Source organism: Hemiscyllium ocellatum, chromosome 9, assembly GCF_020745735.1.
Source record: "Hemiscyllium ocellatum isolate sHemOce1 chromosome 9, sHemOce1.pat.X.cur, whole genome shotgun sequence".
NCBI lineage: Eukaryota > Metazoa > Chordata > Chondrichthyes > Orectolobiformes > Hemiscylliidae > Hemiscyllium > Hemiscyllium ocellatum.
Window position 1 is genome coordinate 51,508,829 of NC_083409.1, and position 14,260 is coordinate 51,523,088.

General features: G+C 38.3%; 1 protein-coding gene across 1 annotated transcript in view; it reads left to right on the forward strand.

Annotated features, from left to right (window-relative positions):
* Nucleotides 1-14,260, forward strand: part of hmcn1 (hemicentin 1) — a 610,612-nt gene that overhangs the window by 216,664 nt on the left and 379,688 nt on the right. Inside the window, exons 11-12 of the mRNA XM_060830300.1 lie at nucleotides 358-633; nucleotides 13,457-13,598. Of these exons, the coding sequence (XP_060686283.1) occupies nucleotides 358-633; nucleotides 13,457-13,598 (418 nt within the window). The remainder of the gene's footprint in view (nucleotides 1-357; nucleotides 634-13,456; nucleotides 13,599-14,260) is intronic.

The window sequence follows — 14,260 nt, forward strand, 5'->3', positions numbered from 1 at the left end:
GACATCACCCACCATAAGAAACCAAGACCTATAAAAGGAGAGGTGGGATATACCACCAGCGCTTCACCAGAGACTCTCACTGAAGATGTTGCCTAGTATGGTGACGAAACGTCTGAAAACAAACCTTCAAGCTCAGCAAACTAACTTACATACTTACCATCAACCTGAGCTACAAATGTTGTCAAAAATAGCTAATAATCTTTATGTTCTTTTGAAGTAGTTTAATTATGAGAAAACAATTACGCTGTTACTTCAAATGGAAACCTTCTGAACCATCTGGATTTGGAGCAAAGATATAAACATCAGTCACTCTTTCACCTATCATATTTTACCATTTTTCTCCCTTTAACTATACAGAACCTCCTCCAACTATTCAAGTACCCAACAATGTCACGGTTATTCCTGGTGAGAGAGCCGTATTGACCTGCTTGACACTGAGTACAGTCCGCTACAACCTCACTTGGCAGAAAAATGGTGCTGACCGAAGATTGGCAGAAAGGCACAGGGTTCAAGTAATGAGAAACCTGTCTCTGGAGATCAAGAATGTACGACCAAATGATGCTGGGCAGTACAACTGCATTGCTGCAAATGAAGGAGGTGCCACACTTGCTTCAGTATTCCTGATAGTGCAAGGTAAGCTTTACAGTTGATTGCAAGTTATAGATGTTCTGCCAGAGTTTGTATTGTGGGACTCTTTGAAAAATAATCTGCCACTGAAATCTGTTTCCAGTGTTTTAGTATGAAAATGCTAAGAAAAGTTTATAATTGAAACACACGCTTCAATTCACCAAACTTTGAATGATTGCTAAATAATGAACAACATGAAAAGATGCACTTGAGTGTGTAAAGCTGTGCAAACTGCTAATGGCCATATACTGTTAAACCAAAGATTCATATCAAAATTGGATGTTGGACCCATTGTGACTGTATCCATTTGAGTTATCTAATTAGTAACATCAAATGGAATGGTTAAAAGACCACTTAGCTCCAATTTTAGAGTTGATGCCTTGGCATAATTTGCTTTCAGCAAAATGGTTCATTTAATTACAGCACAATGCTTTCGAAGGGCTTATGCCTGAAACATCGACTCTCCTGCCCCTTGGATGCTGCTGTGCTTTATAATGAGTTCCTGACTAAAAACATCACAAGGCTAAATTATGATCATAGAGTTGAGAAGTGATTGAAGAGATTTTGAAAAGATTTTAAATAATTTTAAAGGCAAGGTGAAGTTCAAACTAAAGAGGTTTTGAAAAAAATGATTCGTCAAAGATTGGCTCGAGATGGTCAGCTGCTGTGTTATTAGTGTTGGTTTGAAGAAATTGATCTGCATAGATCATAAAGATAAAAACTTAAGGACGATGTAAATGTGGAATGAGATTGCAGAAGATTTTGAATTTAAACTCTTCACCTTCATCTTTAATGTGTTGGACACAAGAAGCTGGATTTTATGAGCTGTGGTCAATCTCTCATTCCACCCCCACTAAAAGGTGAATGGGCAATCTGCCCAGTGGAAGAACAGCTGCCCTAGTAGAGTTGAGATTTTCACCCATTAGGAACCATAAGTCTGGCTTCAGAGAACTGTCATGGAGCTGGATGGTATTTCTGTGGTCCCAGCAATATGTATTTGGGTAACTACTGCTGGAACAATTCCCAGTGGAAATTGGTGTTCTGCTCCAGTGACAATGTAAGTGAGGGGGATTTGACTCAGGTCAGGCTGAAGCACTTTGGTGATGAATTTAAGTGGGTAGGGGGCAGGGTTTGAGAGGTGAGGTTGTGGGATATGGTAGATAAACAGGGTAAAATCTTGGGATGATGATGCCTCTGAGGGATATAGGAAGCCTTTAATTTTCTTGTCTGAAGCCAGGCTGCAGGGCTTCCCACACCTTGTGGGCCCCTTGCCATGGTTAAAATATATAGCTGGAGTAGGACCCCTCCACCATCCCCTATAAAACTTCACACATGGGAGAAGCAGGCAGTGATGAAGCAGGAAGCTGGATTTTACAAGCCCCACCTCAAGCTGTCCACCTGCAGGAGAACCTAAATGCCAGCAAAGAAACCAGAATAGCTCACCAACAATAATGGTTAGTTATAGGGAAACGTATCATGAGTGTTGAACAATGATATTTCTAGATTAATAAATTGCTTAATTGCCCTGTTCTGTACCATTGATTTTTTTAACCTCTTGCTTTGCCATTAAATGGTTCTGCAAGGTAGGAAATGTTTTTTTTGATTTTGCTGTTGCAATACCATATATATATATATATATATTACACTTCAGAACAAAACCATGTCAGATCTTCTGATGCCTTTGGTTAAATAATATGAACTATTTTCAAAACAAATGTGCAACAAATGTTGATGAAATAAATAAAGTTGAATGAAGGATTATCAATTCACTAGGATATTTAGCACCATACAAGATGGAGGAAACTAAGCACAAGTAAGTCCTGATTAGGTTTCTTTACCTATTTTTTTGGCCAACAAAAAAAAATTAAATGTTTTTACAGGACTGGCAGGTGATTTCAGTGTGAAGAACTGATGACTACCATGTAGTTTAGTTTGGATTGACATCATTAAAATTTGAAAACGCTTCTTTTGTCACATGTGATATTGAGTCCTCTTTATACAGTAAACCTTTGTTGTATTGCTTACCAGATTACCCTGTTTTTGCAAACAGCTGTCAGGATGGCCTAAAGACAGTTAATTGCTACCTACTACAGGTTCAATCATAGTCATTAAATCTTCTTTGATGTGAGATCACTAAACAGGAAACAGTAAAGTGCTTAAATTTGGGAGGTCATTGTAGTGCCAGAGTTAAATAGATGTAGTTTAATATTTTCACAAGGCTAAAAAGGAAAGAAAAGACTTTTATTCCCCAACAAAATGAGACAATATCTATATTAAGAGAAAATGCATTATGACCTTTTCGATTTAACATAGCATCAGTTTCAACACACACACACATAAAAAGAAAATTACTTTTTAATTCTTTCCATTTCACCAGTTAGAAATACAGGGCTGTACGTGAATTTTTAAAATTTTGTGATCAAGTTGGCTTGCCCTTCTCATAACTACTAAAATCCAGACTCAATCTCCTTAGCTTTTATCTGTTTTTGATTTCCAGTTTCTCTACCTTTTGAATTTAAATATCTCATCGACATTAAACACATCCATTTGCAAATGAGGAATGGAATGATGGGCTTGCAGGTGCCTTTATGATGTGATGTGATGTAGTTCCTCATCTCTTCTGTCAGAAAACTCACTCAAATCTTTGTTGAAGAGAGATAAGGAGACAGAAAGGGAACAGTAATGTGGAAAAGTAGAATTAGATATTGCATATTTCATATCTCCTGGAAAGTTCTGAATGAAGCAAAACAAAACAAGGCTTTAGTTTTTCATTCCCCGGTACAGAGGAACCTCGATTATCCGAACGACATGGATAGTTAAATGTTTGGATAATCGAATGCCAGATAACACAGTTTAACCAAGCAGCGGGACCTTGCTATCTTGTTCAGATAATCCAAAATTTGGATAATTGAATGCCAGATAATCGAGGTTCCTCTGCATAGGGCTTGTCCTTTTTGCAGCCCTAGGAAATAGGGGCAGAAGTGAGCCATATTGACCTTCAAGCCTACATTCAAAGACAAAACATTTGTTTCAATCAATGTTATGATCCCAGCAGATGTTATTACCAAATAAGTCAGATTGCATGCAGAAATCTGTCTTGATTGATTATATTTAGTCTTGGGTTTAACAATAAAAAAAGTTAATTACAGAGAGAAATAAAGATAAAATGGAATAAACCAAACTATTTACATATAATTTAAGGAACAGGAGAATCGACTTTTTGGGCATAAGCCAAATATCGATTCTCCTGTTCCTTTGATGTTGCCTGAGCTGCTGCGCTTTTCCAGCAACATATTTTTAAGCTCTGATCTCCAGCATCTGCAGTCCTCACTTTCTCCTATTTACATATAATGCAAATTTAAATGTTTTTAAACAGATGGTTAAATGTAATCCCATTAATCCCAATAAACACTCCTTCACATTACTAACACCAAAGATTATTTCCTTTTCTTTCAAATCCATTGCACTTAAGTTAACTGCAGCTTCAATTCACTATCTTAGAATCTGATAGCCTTTTCATAGAACTTTCATAAGACCATAGATCATGAGATATAGGAACAGAATTAAGCAGTCAGCCCATTACATCCACTGTACCATTCAATGCTGATTTGATCATCTTCAACTCCATTTCCCCGCTTTGTCCCTATAAATCCTGATTCCCATAGTGATTAGAAATCTGTCTGTTGCAGGTTTTACACACAGTCTTGACAGCCCTCTGAAGTAATTCTATAGATTCATTGCCCTCTGAGAGAAAATTTCCTCTTCATCTCTGTCTCAGATAGGTGACTGCTTATTCTGAAAATATGCCCACTGGTCCTAGACTCTTCGACCAAGGAGAAACACCTCTCTGCATCTATTCAATCAAGCCACCTAAGAAGCTTTTATATTTCAATAAGGTTCCTCTCATTCTTTTGAAGTTCAATGAGTATGAGCCCAACTTACTCAATGTCGCCTCATAAGGAAATCTCTCTATATGCAGGATTAACCCAGTGATCCTTTTTCTGTGTTTGACAAAGGACCAGTTAGACTCGAAATATCAGCTCTTTTCTCTCCTTACAGATGCTGCCAGACCTGCTGAGATTTTCCAGAATTTTCTCTTTTGGTTTCAGATTCCAGCATCCACAGTAATTTGCCTTTATCCTTTTTCTGGACTGCCTCTAATGCCAGTATTCTTTTCCTTGAGATAATGAAACTAAAACTGAGTTTGGACTTTTTCAATTCAAATAACCCCTTCAGGGTTTTATTAAAACACTTTTGGTTTGGAACTTCTAAATTAAATTCTTTAAACTGATGTAACCTTTTTCTTAACAGTCTTAAATTACTTCCCTTTCTCATGAACAAATGTTCTACACATCTAGCTCCAGCCAACTACCAGCCTATTGAATTTTGTTGAGTCATCAGTCTCTACATCAAAACCCATGCTTCAGGCACTGGGGTATTGTGATCTAATAGCCAGACTAACAGACTATTTATTTTATCACTGGACATCTCAATCTTTCATCAAATGTACTTTGACTTGCAAATTTCTTCTCACTTTGAAGCAACCTCATAAAAGTCCTCCTTTTTGACCCTCTCTTCAATCTACCCATACTGTGCCTTTTTCGTGGATGCTTATCTTTTTCATCTCAAGTGTTCTGTGATGTTTCATCGCATGAGGAGTTCTAAGCAGAAGAAAATTGTTGTTCTTTTGGCTTTAATAATCTATGCAACTTTGTTATTCAATGTCATTGAGCTTAAAATTGTGCAGTTCGCTTTGTTACCTTTTCATCCACTTTTAAAGTTCTCCAGAACTTTAGTACTATTGTCTTTGTTTTAGTTTTCCCAACACTATTAGAATCATAGCCCTTAAAAACATTCAATCTTTTAGCCTCAACCGCTTTTAGTGGCAGAGAATTCCACAGGCTCGCCACCCTCTGGGCGAAGAAATTTCTCCTCATCTCAGTGTTAAATGGCCAACTTTGACCTTAAATTTAGAAACAAGATTAAACCATTTGGCCCATTGAGCCTGTTCCACGATTCAGTATGAGTGTGGCTGATCTTATTCTGATCTTAATCCAGTTTTACTGCCTGATCCCTGTAACCCTTGACTCCCGTGTAGATCAAAACTCTCTCTAACTGAGCCTTGAATATACTCAATTCTCAATAAGGGAGACCCTTTATTTTTGAAATTGTCCCATGATTCTAGATTACCCCAGGAAGGGAAAACCTCATCTCATAGTCTAGCCCACCGTGCCTGCTCATTACCTTGGTATATTTCACAAAGATCAGTTTTCATTATTCTAAAGTCCAGTGAGTGGAGACCCAACCTACTCAACCTCTTTTTTTTATAAAACAACCCCTTTACCACAGGAATCGGTCTCATGACCCTAGTTAAAACTGCTGTCAATGCAAATATATATGTTCTTAAGTAAGGAGACCAAAATTATGGAAAGTACTAGGCAGACTTCCCTATTTTTGTACTCCATCCACTTGCCATAAAGGCTAACAATCCAGTTACCTTGCTAATAATTTGTTGTACTGCATACTAACTTCTTTCACACAAATACAAGGACACACACATTTATCTGTACTGCATTATTTTGCAGTCATTTCCATTTAAATAATATTTTGTTTTTCTATTCTTTCTGCCAAAGTAGAAAACCTCTTATTTTCCCACATTTTCTCTGCTATTTCTTTTCTCCACTTACTTAAACTATCCATATCATTTTTGTGGTTTCTTTGTATCCTCATAATTTGCTTTCCTACTTACCGTTGTTATCAGCAAATCTGGTTACAATGCAACAGTTCCTTCATTCAAGACCTTTACATAGAACATAAATAGTCGAGGCCCCAGCCCGGATGCCATACTCATGACAATCAATACTTACAATATGCCAACCTGACAATGGCATTTATCTCAGCTCTCTCTTTTCTTTCTATCTAAATTAATAATTTATATACACCTCCCACCACCCATCCCTACGCAATCTTATTTGTAGAATACCCTTTTAGTTGGCAGCTTACCACATGCCTTTTGGGAATTCAAATATTCCACATCTGACATTCCTTTATCCACACTGTCTATAACATCCTCAGAGAACTCCTAATAAATTTGTCAAACACTGTTGTCCTTTTACAAAACTGTTTGACTTTGACTCAATAATTATTTTCTAAATGTACTGTTAATTTTTCTTTAAATTTCTAAAATTTTCCTAATAGCCAAAGTTAGGCTAATTGGCCTGTAGTTATTCATTCCTTTCTTGTTACATTCTTGTTCCCAGAATCGAGGTAATTTTAAGGAACATATAAAGAAAGCATTGTAGAATGATTAATTGCCAAGACATTGTTGTATGCACGAGGATTCCACAAGGCTACACTATTGAAATTGTAACTTTTTATAGATAAAGAGCAATTTACTGTAAATTCCATATTTTAATTTTTTTCATTTTTGGATGGTGGACTTAAAATGGAAGATTTTCTTTCATACCAAGGAGACCGTGCAAAAAGATGGCTGCAGTTTTTGAAATAATCTTTACTGGACCACATTGCAAACAATTTACGATGTTGCCTTTTTCCTGGAATGATGATAGCAAAAGCAGACACCATGGGTTGGGTTCGGAACTATGGAGGGAAGCTGCTTGAAAGCAATTGATTGGCTTCTGACCAGGAGCGTGTGCAGCAGAGAATCAACATTAAAGAGAGATATTTGGATGAAGTAGGAATAAAATGCTTTTAAAGTCTGCGAAAGGGTGAATTTCCAACCAATGAATGAAAGGCAGCATCGGTGTGCAAACAACTTTGTGTCAACAACAGAAAATTTAAGAAGAATTGAAATGAAAAGAAAGGAAACAAATAATCAAATCCTATGGTCCAAACTGTATGTCACTGGCATTCTTTACTGCCCTTAATATTCAAACCCTGTTTATCTTTGTATATCTATCTGTTTATGAAGGGACAAATTTAAGAAAGATTGGAGTTTAAATTGTCGAGTTTGATTAAATTGCCTACAAAATGGAAACAGGCCCTTCAGCCCAAAAAGACCACATCGACCCACCGAAGAGTAACCCACGCACACCCATTCCCCTACCCTATATTTACCCCTGACTAATGCTCCTAACATTACGGGCAATTTATCGTGGCCAATTCACCTGACCTGCACACCTCTGGATTGTGAGAGGAAACTGGAGCACCCAGAGGAAACCCATGCAGCCACAGGGAGAATGTGCAAACTCTACACAGACAGTCGCCTGAGGTGGGAATTGCACCTGGGTCTCTGGAACTGTGAGGCAGCAGTGCTAACCACTGAGCCACCATGCTGCTAATAATTTGGCAATTAATATTTTCTAGTTATCAGTAACAAATACAATTGGTTTGCAAGGAACAGTTATTTTCTAAAGTACGGAAACCCGGTGAATATGTTCTTTTAACTCAAGTTCATCAGTCAAGTAAATTGGTGAGTTTGTGAGCCTTTCAAATAGTTGCTTGGTTAGTAACCTATGTTTTCCAGTCGTTTAAAGTACAAGTGCGTTCTGGTGTAATGCAATGGTTGCATTCTTCTGCAACCACGCAATAGGAAATCACACAGCAGGAGATCGACATAGAAAATTGATATACCCATTCACAAAGTTTGCCTTATCCAAACACTGATTTCATCAATTTGCGTTGATGAAATGCGCATTATACCAGAATTACCTGGTAAGTCAAAATGTGACGTTGGTGTGGTATTTGTCTGGATTTATTGCATGAGCTTCATTTGTTACATTTCCCCTTCTCCAGCAATCCCAAGGTATTGTTACAGACACATCTTTGAAAATGGCCTTTATAAATATGTGCAGGTCAGGTGAATTGGCCATGCTAAATTGCCCATAGTGTTAGGTGCATTACGGAAATGGGTCTGGGTGGGTTACTCTTTGGAAGGTTGGTGCGGACTGTTTGGGCCGAAGGGCCTGTTTCCACATTGTAGGGAATCTAATCTAATCTAAAGATAATTGATATTTTGGCTTGACAAACTTCTCAATTAAGCCCAAGGCTCAATATGTGAGTGCGCAAACTCATTTCGGTATTCAGTTGCAATTCTCAAATCGTCACCTTATATCCATTCTTCTGTCAAATCCTTGTACATCAAGTGATATAAGGGACATCTGGACCTAGATTTCAGCCTCCCAAGTTTGGTAGCATGAATCAGTCATGCCAGCTCACTGAATATGCTTTGGGGGGAAAGTGCCTGTGTGGCAGATCTTCATTCAGATTGGGGGTCTTACGTGTACAATTGAGTTTGGTCAGGCACCCCTTCAGCTGACTCGGTTTCTGGCAAATACCAAGATGAACTGTTTAAAGGCCTGCTTTGGTTCTCTGGCACGTTTCCCCAGTTACTTTCTTAAACATAAGAGGCCTTCTAGTCCTCACTTGTCACACCCATTTCCCATACCATACATGGCGACTCATGCTCACCTAAGAACATTGTAGTTATAGCTGCTCGCCCATGCTCCCCTCCACCAAACACTTCCCCTCATACCCCCTCACACCCCCAATGGATGGCAGCAGTTCAAGGAGACAGCTTACCATTATCTTAAGAACATTGAGGGATGGGCAATAAACGTTGGCCCAGACTGCAAAACCCACATCACATGAATGAATAAGAAAAGGACAGGACATCTTGATCTGGATGCTTCTTGCCATCTGAAGTCCCCAGAATATTTATGACTCCATGAAAACCTGATTTAATCTTTTTACATTTCCCAAATAAGGATTTACCTCCAGATACAGTCAATTTTTAAAAATATATTTTTATTGAAAATAGATTTTTAAATATTTCAACAAATACAAAACAATATAGTTCAAAGCAAAGAAAGAACACCAAAAAAAATTTCAAATACCCAAACTGCCCTCATATACAAATGTATAAATATATATAAAATATATTTAAAAACCCCAACTAACTACTTAACTAAATAAATAATAACTAACAACAAACTAATAAATAATAATTCAGCTCAGCAAAACAAAACACTAAGTCTCGAATGTCAAGAGCATTACTTTTCACATATTCATACATTCGCAGTTCCCCCTCTCTGGATATTAGACTCATAAAGGCAGTCAAATTTTTGATGGGCCCTTTACTAATAACCTCAGCATTTGAAACACTTGCACGGTTGAAGGCAAGCTGAAAACATAAATGTCTTAAGATTTGTTGACGATATTAATTTTAATTAATTACTTTAATATGTACACAAGATAATTCATAACTACAAATATAAACCATGAAAGATTCCAAGAATTAATTAGAGTCATACAGTCATAGAGATGTACAGCATGGAAACAGACCCTTCGGTCCAACCTGTCCTTGCCAACCAGATATCCCAACCCAACCTAGTTCCACTGCCAGCACCCGGCCCATATTCCACCAAACCCTTCCTCATCATATACCCGTCCAAATGCCTCTTAAATGTTGCAATTGTACCAGCCTCCACCACTTCCTCTGGCAGCTCATTCCATACACATACCACTCTTTGCGTGAAAACGTTGCCCCTTGGGTCTCTTTTATATCTTTCCCTTCTCACCCTAAACCTATGCTCTCTAGTTCTGGACTCTCCAATCCCAGGGGAGACCATGTAAACATACCAAATTGCTGCTTTAGCCACACATCCTCATTTTGGAAAATTGCTCAGTACAAAAATATTCAAATATGTTGCAGTGCAGGTAATTCATTTCCTTTGAGCAAACTCAAAGAGATCAGGACTTCAGGTCTATATATCCTGTCCTTGCCCCTCATAATTTTGTAAACCTCCTAAAGATCACCCCTCAGCCTCTGAACTCCAGAGAAAACTGCCCCAGCCTGTTCAGCCTCTCCCTAAGCTCAAATCCTCCAACCCTGGCAACATCCTTGTAAATCTTTTCTGAACCCTTTCAAGTTTCATAACATCTTTCCAATAGGAAGGAGACCAGAATTGCATGCAATATTACAACAATGGCCTAAACAATGTCCTTACAGCTGCAACATGACCTCCCAACTCCTGTACTCAATACTCTGACCAATAAAGGAAAGCATACCAAACGCCTTCTTCACTATCCTATCTACCTGCGACCCCACTTTCAAGGAGCTATGAACCTGCACTCCAAGGTCTCTTTGTTCAGCAACACTCCCTAGGACCTTACCATTAATTGATTATAATGTTTCTGTAATTCTTCTGATATCAATGTACTGACTGGAATTTGAGTGAAAGGTACAAGATGTATGAAGACAAGATAATATGACTGTAAATTATTACTAGATATATAATAGTTGAAATTAATCTAATTGCTTGGCATTGCTATCCAACTTGAATTACCAACAAAAACTTACACTTATTCAAAGCAAGAATTGTACAAGAACATTGCAAAGTAGATAATAAATTTAGTATGCACTGCTGAGTCCCAAGTGATAATTGTTAAGATATCACTTATGTTCACCTGACGGTGATAGATTTGGCTGTGGTTGTTGCTCTTGATCACATGGTAACATAAGTCCCATCTCTCCAAAAGATGAGAAGTAATTTACAAAAGAATGTATAAAACTAATTTACTCCTGCTTTCCCACTTCCAGGATGGCACTGTCATTTCATTTAATGATATTGTCAACAACTTTGGCATTTAGCTGACATCTTAATTCCTCATGACACCACAAGAAGAAAGTTTCCCCCAAATCCAATATCCTCATCCCTGTCCCCAGATGCAAGGAGCATTTTACCCAACTGGAGTTCTAACCTCTCACTTAATGTTCATGTAATTATCCTTTCACAGGATGTAAGAACGATATCCGTGATGCTGAACGTTTAAATCACAGAATACAGTAACAGCTGCTGTGAAAAAGGAACAGGTTTTAAATTCCCTGCCTATCCTGCATTTCAATATATCTGTCACATTTAAAGTACATTCTGCATTTCTGAAGGAACCCCCATCAGAACATCTTTTCAGAAATACAGAACTCCTTCTTAAAGTAAAAAGGCAGGAGCAGAGTGCCAACCTGGGCATGACTGCCACTACTTTGAAAATTCAGCCTGCTGTTTTTTGGTGACAGTGTATATTTGAATTGGTAAAATGGAATATAGTTTCATGCAAAACATTGGTCAGGATTCTACTTCTGGGATGGGAAACAGAGGTCAGAATTGTTTTCAGAGGTGGGGGTGGTGGGGTGGAGTAGGGTAACCTCAAAACCCAGCCCCTTGTTTTATGCATCAAAGCAGTGTTTCCTTATGGGGTTTGGAGATCTGAAGCCTGCTGTATGGAGTAATAGTCAGTCACCTATAAGACCACAAGAAATAGAAGTGGGACCACTTGTCTTTTTGAACATATACTGCCATTTAATGAGATCATGATTGATCTGACTGTGGCTTGCACTCCATTTTTCTTGTCTGTTCTCCATAACTCTTGATTTTCTCTGAATTACTCAACTAGTGGTGAAGGGCAAGTTAACCATCTGTGGTAGGTAAATGACACTCCAGTTTCAAGCAATCTGAGAAACTCCATCTTGAAAATGTCTGTCACATTCCAGGACAGAAGGTGCCCCATTTTCAAATGTAATGTTAATTGAGTCCTTAGCAATTAAGCCACCAATTGGGGTGGAGTTGCTACAGGAGAAAGAGCAAATCCATTCACAGAGCAACCAAGTGCAGCAGCTGTACTCAGGATTTAGACCTGTCTTGCGTTCAGGCCCACTGAGGTACTCCCGCAAGACAACCTCCAGAGCAGCTATATTTTCTTGCCCAGTCTGAGGGAACAGGAAACAACTGGAAAATTCCGATCAGTTTCTAACCATGGACTCAACAGGCATTTAATTAGTTCGGTTTGTTGTTCTGGGCCGGTATCCCTGCTCCCAACCCAAAATCCCACAGATAAAAAATTGTCAGAGGGCCAGGGGGAGCCTGAGAGCTGGTATGCTGACTGGTGGCATTATTTTAATACATGCCTCAAAAGCTTTGAATTCTCACATCATCAGAAGGATCCATTCTGTTGTCCATTGCTTAATTAACTCAACTTACCCACGTTTCTACATCAGGGTAAAAACAAGGACTGCAGATGCTGGAAACCAGAGTCTAGATTAGAGTGATGCTGGAAAAGCACAGCAGGTCAGGCAGCATCCGAGGAGCAGGAAAATCGACGTTTCAGGCAAAAGCCCTTCATCAGGAATCGACATTTTTACATCAATCAAGAATGATATTCTTATCAAGGTTGAAATATTTTTAAGGAGTTGAATTTGATATTTATAGAATATGAGAGTATGTGATTCTGCTCTGGACCAAAAATCCAAATGTCTAAACTGATAATCCAAAAAATATCCATAAATAGAACAACCCTTTTTTTTAAACAGACAAACTAGTGCTTGAGGTTATGTTTGACTACTTTCCTGAAAATTGATCTGTTTTGTTTGAATCATCAATTTCTGCGTGATTTGCTTTGGAAAACGAGAAATGCAGTTGCTTCGCCACTTGCAAAGATCTTTGCATCCTTGCTCTCCACTGGAGTCGTACCTGAGGACTGGAGAGAGGCAAATGTAATTCCTCTCTTCAAGGAAGGAAATAGGGAAATCCCTGGCAATTACAGACCCAAGTTAAAAATCACACAACACCAGGTTATAGTCCAACAAGTTTAATTGGAGCACAGTAGCTTTCGGAGCCAGCAGCAGTTATGGAAGCAAGGTCATAGGGGACATTTAAGAGACTACTGGACATGCATATGGTCACAGAAATTTGAGGATGCATACATGAGGATCAGTGGTCAGCACAACATCGTGGGCTGAAGGGCCTGTTCTGTGCTGTACTATTCTATGTTCTATTTCATTTTAAGTGACTGGTGATATTATGTTTTAAAACAGAACCTCCAAGAGTCACAGTGTACCCCAAGAACCAGACCTTCACTGAAAGAAAAGAGGTGCGAATCAGTTGCTCCGTCACAGGCTACCCACAACCACATGTAGTCTGGACTCACAATGATATGTTCATTATGGGAGCAAGCAGGTATACATTGTTGTTGCATATTTCATTTCATAATAATTCAAGATTTGTTCTGCCTCAAAGCAGTTCTTGAAATAATCTATGAACCAGCTCAGATGTTCAGTAGTAAATATGCTACTCGTTACACAGCTCAACCAGACTTCATCATCATGCTTACGTCAAGTGTGTCTGAGAGTTGTAAATTTAGACAACTATATTTTAGTTTGTGTTTCAATTCAAATATAACCAGCAGCAAAACTTTTTGTCCTAGACAATGCAAAGACTATTTAAGGTTATGAAACTACTGCTGGAAGGTATTCAAATAAGTGACTTTTTTAAAGTTATCAACAAAGATAAAATGGTTAAAAGTCGGTACAATTAGAATATATTTATAAAGATGAATACTGTCCATGACCATTGCAGGTCGAACTTGCTTCATGTTTTCCCTTTCTAAAGTGTAGAGCTGAAAAGTTGATAGTAAAGTAGCTGTGATGACTTCGATTGTAGGATAAATTCTCTCATGTGGTCTGAACAAAACAGATTCTGGTTGAGAATGAAGGCTCGTTTTACTTTTCTTTTATGACACTGCAGGTTAGACTGTAAGACAGTAAGTCATAGGAACAGAAGTCAGCCATTCAGTCCACTGTTCAATGAGAGCAAGACTGATCTCGTAATCTTCAACTCCA